This window comes from Rhagoletis zephyria, unplaced genomic scaffold, assembly GCF_001687245.7.
Source record: "Rhagoletis zephyria isolate East Lansing unplaced genomic scaffold, Rhagoletis_zephyria_1.1 Rzeph_scaffold_24462, whole genome shotgun sequence".
NCBI classification, from domain to species: Eukaryota; Metazoa; Arthropoda; class Insecta; order Diptera; family Tephritidae; genus Rhagoletis; species Rhagoletis zephyria.
Genome location: NW_016181520.1, coordinates 1 through 6,249, shown reverse-complemented (window position 1 = coordinate 6,249; position 6,249 = coordinate 1). Strand labels below are relative to the sequence as shown.

The 6,249-nt window shown below is 37.1% G+C and overlaps 1 protein-coding gene and 1 long non-coding RNA gene across 2 annotated transcripts; both read left to right on the top strand.

Moving 5' to 3' along the window:
• The first annotated feature begins 1,328 nt into the window (after positions 1 to 1,328).
• Positions 1,329 to 1,745, top strand: LOC108381940 (uncharacterized). The gene is made up of 3 exons (XR_001849655.1): positions 1,329 to 1,410; positions 1,467 to 1,662; positions 1,723 to 1,745. It is a non-coding gene; the product is annotated as an uncharacterized LOC108381940 (long non-coding RNA).
• Positions 1,746 to 3,606: 1,861 nt separating this feature from the next.
• Positions 3,607 to 6,244, top strand: LOC108381939 (dynactin subunit 4-like; the record flags this gene model as incomplete). Its single annotated transcript, XM_017638337.1, has 6 exons — positions 3,607 to 3,848; positions 5,101 to 5,261; positions 5,332 to 5,477; positions 5,531 to 5,661; positions 5,727 to 5,881; positions 6,110 to 6,244. Coding segments are annotated over exons 2-6 (696 nt in total), but the record flags the coding sequence as incomplete, so codon positions are not given.
• Between the last annotated feature and the right edge of the window lie 5 nt (positions 6,245 to 6,249).

The window sequence follows — 6,249 nt, the reverse complement described above, 5'->3', positions numbered from 1 at the left end:
CCCCCAGGTGGGTCGAGCCTCCAAAGTTGGTGGGGGTCGGTCATACATTTGGAATCGATTGGAGCACTCTAAATGTGTCAAAGTGGTATTTTTCAAAATTTGCCCCNGTTCCAGGGGGTGTGCCACTGGCATGGGTGGATCGGCCGTCCAAAGTTAGTGGGGGTCGGTCATACATTTGGACTCGATTGGAGCACTCTAAATGGGTCAAAGTGGGATTTTTCAAAATTTGCCCCTACCCAAAAGTTCGACCCAAATTGGGGGACATCAGAATTCGTTTTAGAGGTATGGTTCCTTCGGCAAAGTTTCTTATTTTGATCCCTAGAATATGATTTTCACAGAGCAATGGGCGATTTTTTTGCCTCCCCACAAATCGACCCGGCCTAATATATATATATCTCATGATCCACTACTCGATCTTAACCAGATTAGTATGGGACCACCTCTGAGACACTGCTTTTCCGATGCAAAAAGAATTAACGAAATCGGTTGACGTGGTCCAAAGTTATGCGGTAACATACATAAAAAAAATTATATACATTCCGACGAATTGATAACCTCTTCCTTTTTTCCAAGTCGGTTAAAAAGAGTACAAGGCAACCCATGCTTTGAATAGAAATAGATGAACCATGATTCAATAACACCGGATTTACATGATTCAAGTACTCGAAAGCAATTCTTGCTCATTCTCTTTTGTGTTTTCTATTTGCTTTTACACGTTTCAATTCTGTTGAATTCAAGTTTTTGGTTCTTTAAAGGGGAAGCAACGAAAATGCCAAAAGCAAAGCAAGAAAGTTGAAACGACTTGACGGTACAGACGCATGAGTACTCGTCCCTTTTCTTCTCAGGCCCCCTCTCTTCCACATGCGAGCAGAATTGAATTCAATACTTGAACTGTGTAAAAGCAGTCTAATTAAAGGTTTGATAAATGGACAGTTGTCTCTCTCGCACCGCTCCCGTAGCGATGGCAGCGTGTTGCTTATTTGCAAATTTACTTGGAAAAGGTGTAGCTTTGTTGTGAAATAGAAGTATAAGCTTTTGCGACTGTCAATAATTATCTAATACGGCTTTTCCATGCTACGTAATTCGCTCCCTCATTCGTAATACGCTCTCCCATTCGTCATTCGCCTTGCCAATTACCTTCCGAATTACGTAATTCGCCGTACAAAATTTTGAGGGCGAATTACCTCATTTGTAGGTAGTTCAGGGGCCGAATCACGGCTCTCGTGATCGAGTAATATTTTTCAAAATTTTCTGTTTTGGCATCACCGCATTCGGGATCGAGTAAAATTTATCGAAATTTGGCATCACCCCATTCGGTATCGAGCAAACGTTCGAGTAGAATTATTCAAAACACCATTCGACAGTAAATTTTGCATCGAGAAGTGGGAAATTAAAATAAAACAACAAAATGTGAGTATATTTCTAGTAAAAACTATTGCAAACTTTAATATCTTTTTATATTTAAGGACAAACATAAACAAAATCAACAAAAAACAAAAAAGTATTATGGCGGAATATATGCAGGAGCACCCGGATTTGGCCAGAAATATTCTGCCAAATTGCGCTCAAGGAAGAACCGTTGCTCAAAGATTGTGGGAGCAACTTTCCTTAAAATTAAATTCTGTTGGTCCGCCTACAAAAGAACTTAAAATGTGGCGTAAAGTAGGTTGTTTTGAATTTATATAATCAGAAGTTTGTGTATTATTTGGCTTAAAATTGTAGGTATTTGCAGACCATAAGCAGCAGTTTAAAAAGAAGCTGTCTTTTAATAAAGCTTCTAAGCAAAAGACCGGAAGTGGGCCTTACCAAGAAAAGCTTTTGACGGCGTCCGAGGAGCTGCTGCTGCAAAAGCGATAACGTAGCAGCTAATTGCAAGACGGAGGGTACTGATGTGGACATATGCCCCTCAAACTCAAGCTCCGAAAGCACGTACTCGAACGCAGGTTTTGACAGTCGGAAACGTTTTTTGAATCTGCAAATAAAGAACTTTAACGTATGAAACAAATACCTACTAGAAAGGTTAGAATCATTAAAACTTACGCTGCTGCTGGTAAACTTAAGGGATTTCTTTTGCCACGTAATCCTCTCCGTATCTGCACTTGTCTGACTTCATTATCAGAATAAGATGAGCTCGAATAAAAAAATACTGAAATATTCATTTTATAATAACTGATATGAATATTTTATTTCTTGTTTACGTTTGAGAAATGGTTAAAGATGATACATTTACTAATTGGCAACCGATTAATAATCGAAGAAATTTCGCTAGCTTGCGAATCGAGGGCGATGATTTGCCTATTCGATTCGAATCGAAATTTTTCTCTACTCGACCAGTCACTCGTTCACGAGAGCCGTGATTCGGCCCCAGATCGAATTACCATGCGAATGACGAACGAATCGGTGCCTTCTCTAATATTTATCGAAGTTTTCACCGGAGGAAACTGGGTAACTCACGAATAACTTATATTACATTTACATTGGACCAAAATGCGTGATTTGAAATCAGTCATTTGAAGGTGTTTACACTGCTTGATCCGCATTTGCTTTGACTTCTCATCAAATGAAAAGGGAAGACAAAAACAAAATGTATGTAAACAAACACTACATTTATTATATTGTTAACGCTTTTTGGACACAAAAAGGCAATTATTCTTTGATTAAACTAAAAATGTGTAAAGCTCTTGTATAAATTAACAATTTTTACACACAAATTTCAAAGATTTATTTATTTCGTTGTGTTTGTTTTGTGTTTGAAAAATTCCAAATGTCAAAGACAAACCAAAGCTTTTGTGGAACTTTTGTTTCTGAGTGCGTTCAATAAAATAGTACGGCAATTGGAACGCATTTGTTTCGTGATTTTGTGTAAATGCGTCGAAATGCGTCATTCTGGAAATGTGAATTTGTATGGAGAAATGCGTGATTTGGCCTCGCATTTGAGGTTTCTCGCCCAAATGACGCATTTGGGCTCAATGTAAATGTAATATTAGTGAATTACCATGAACGAAAGACACAAGATCACGCGGGAAGGAAAGAACGAACAAAGTTATTTTCTAGCTGCCGAAATCTCGACGCCATCTTTGTTGTAAGAAGTAAACAACGAAGAGAACGGAGAAAACCGCGAAATTTTTGAACGCATGAAAAATCATTTTTATTATGCAAATTCTTCTATAAATCATGCCGTTGTGTTAAATTATTCTTTATCTTATGTGTACACACGTCGTCACAAGCGAAAATGAAGAAAATTACAGTAAAAAGCCACCATTAAATTGTAAACAACGAAGAAAGGTAAACAAACGGCTAATGTCAAAATCGTTCAACTTTTTTCCTAAATGCGATTCTAACGGGCTAGTCTCCTGCCCGCGTGATCTTGTCTTTTTGGTTCATGGTGAATTACTTAGAGAGCGAATTACGAATTGTGGAAACAGCGTGTAACCTGGTGTTATTGAATCATGGTATGGGAGTACATTTTCGTAGTGGCAGAATTAACGCCTTGGCAGCCCTACAGTTAATCGGTGCAGTCAACGCCACTTATTTGTCATAAAATGTCTGTGGAAAAAATATATCGATGTTTATCTTGAATTCGATGAAAATCGGAGCACCGATTTGCATTTAATTTTTCAGGCATTAGTTTCAGGCTAATTACTAGCTAAATACAAATGTTTCTAAAGGAACTTTTAAAGATTTTTAAATTTTTTGGTCAAACTTTTCTATTTTGCATACATAATTGAAAAGCTCAAATGGTTGTTTAATGTACTAGAATTGTCGAAAGCAAAACATCGATATATTGTATGCATCGATGTTTTTCCAACATACCTAAATTGCCATTTGGGATAGATTTGCTCCAGTAGTTTCACAGTATAGACAGTAACCAACCTTTTTGGGTTGTTGTTGTAGTAATCGTTGTTGTTGTAGTTATATTCACTCCTGAGGAAGGCACGGGGTTGTGTGCTGCTATTTAATGGCCTTCCTCAGACTTTTTCTTAGATTTCAGGGTTGTGTGCTGTATTATTATTAGATTTTATTAAAAGAAAATTATCAATGGTGTTGAAAAACCAAACAAACACTCGTGCGAAAGCTCTATTTTTGTGTATTGTTAAATTTATACATGGCGTACTTATTCTTTTGTGGACTTTATGTTACTTGAGAATTTAGACAACGTGCGAGCTGTCAGGTTCTGTTATAAATATAATTAACACAAGCTTTTCCGAGTGGTTGGCTTTCAATAAAAAGAATAAACAAATATTCGCAAATAAATTGGATTTATTTTATAACTGACAACTAATCTACGCTTTTTGTTCTTTTCTCCATTTTAATTTTGACTCCTTATTACCGCCAACAACTTTATGTGTATACATATTTACAAGCTGTCAAAATTTTGCGTAGTCCCACGAGCTAGGTAAAAACTATGGCATTCGTATTCACAACGAGAAATCTAAAAATTTTTGTTTGGTATTTCCAAATTTTCTCTTTTTAATCAGTTGGCAAAGGCCCTCAGTGGCAGCGCTCCGTTGAGATAGTAATTTTATGTCAATTAGTAGAAAAGTTCCATGTTTAAACAACTTTTTATTATGGCGAGAAAATTTTACATTTCTGCTGTGCCAATTCGTAACTTTTTACTGTTGGAAATTTTTGACAGTTGCTCTGGTTCAAAAGAAGTTGAGCAATTAAAATCAGAAATTATACAAAAAAGACTTGTCTTTACAGACATTTATTCTTCTAGAACTAAAAGCCATGAATTTATGAGACGCCTTAATAATCAAATCAAACCATCAGGCCGGGTTGAAAATTTTCATTCACCTCATAGTTAACAAAAATTTACAATCCGTAGTACTTTTTTATCAATTCGCAAATGCGTTTAATTTAAATCGTTTAGAAAATGCGTCATTTATGTATACCATTTTAGGTGGAATTATTCAATAAATTTCGTTTTACACTATACTTTTTGAAACTATTTGGAGTTAATTATTTTTTGTTTCTTAAAAGCAACCCTGCGTGCCGGGAAGGCGTGTGTACCAATAATTTCATCCCTAGCATATTCATCCCCGAGGAAGGCAGTCGCCAAATTCACCGAAGGTTGTTTACTGGTTATATTGTGAGTAGTTTAGTGGAAATTATAAACGTTTTGCAGTAAAATGGCAAATTTTATGCAAAAGAGTGTGGTGACCTACGCTTGCACCTGTGGTCTTGTGAATCCAATAACTAAACTCTTTTTCCGTCGACACTGTTTGAAGCTAAGGTGTGGTTTTTGCGTCTGCCACGAAGTGAGTAATATGTTGCCCTTTTACGTTGACATCTAAATTTCATTCGATTTCGTATCCTATAATGCATCAGGTTGATTCGCATTTTTGCTCCAATTGCTTGGAGAACATACCCTCGTCGGAAGCAAAGCATAAAAAGAATTGTTGCACCAATTGCTTTAATTGTCCATGTTGTCAACATACTTTGTCCGCAAGAGCCACCATGGTTGTGGTTCCCAAGTAAGAATCATTTTTTTGTTTGTAGTTAAAAACTTATATTAAATTTGGTACAGGAAATCTGATGAAGCTCCTAAAGAGAGTGAAGGAGATGGAGGAAAGGTTGTAACGAAGAAAATGTATTATCTCTCATGCCTGGGTTGTCGGTGGACGTCCCGTGATGTGGGCATTCCTGATCAATCTGTTGGTAAGTAATGCCCCTAATACTCCCGAACGTTGCTCATACATAATTACATACTGTTCTACCGTAAGCGACTGGAGCTTGGCCGGAAAATGATTGTTCTTACCAGACACGCTTCAATGCGCTGTTGGAATACTACCAAGCTGTCGTCTTGCAAGACAAGCAAGAAAAGCAGGAATACTTAAGACGTAAAACACCCAAGGCACATAAATTTCCAAGTCTGACCGTATGTAAACAAGCAGAAGCAAAGTTGAAATGCCCCTATTGCGAAATGCATGAATGAAAATGTTCCAAATCGTCATTGACCCGTGGTTGCTCATATCTGACATTTCCATCAAATATACTTTAAGAATTGCGATAACTGATACTTTTTATTGATGCATTTCCGAAAAAGGGTGCTTGTTATAAATTTGAAAATTTGTTAATCATAATAAATTATACTTGCTCGCCTCAGGATCGCACGGGTCTGACTGTTTCGATGATACGCCGCCAAATTGGCTGGCCAGATAAAAATACTCAAAAGGCAAAGCCGGTAAATATCTCACCATCAGTTGCCACTGAAGAACTTGAGGAGCTACCTGATGAGGTCTTTAC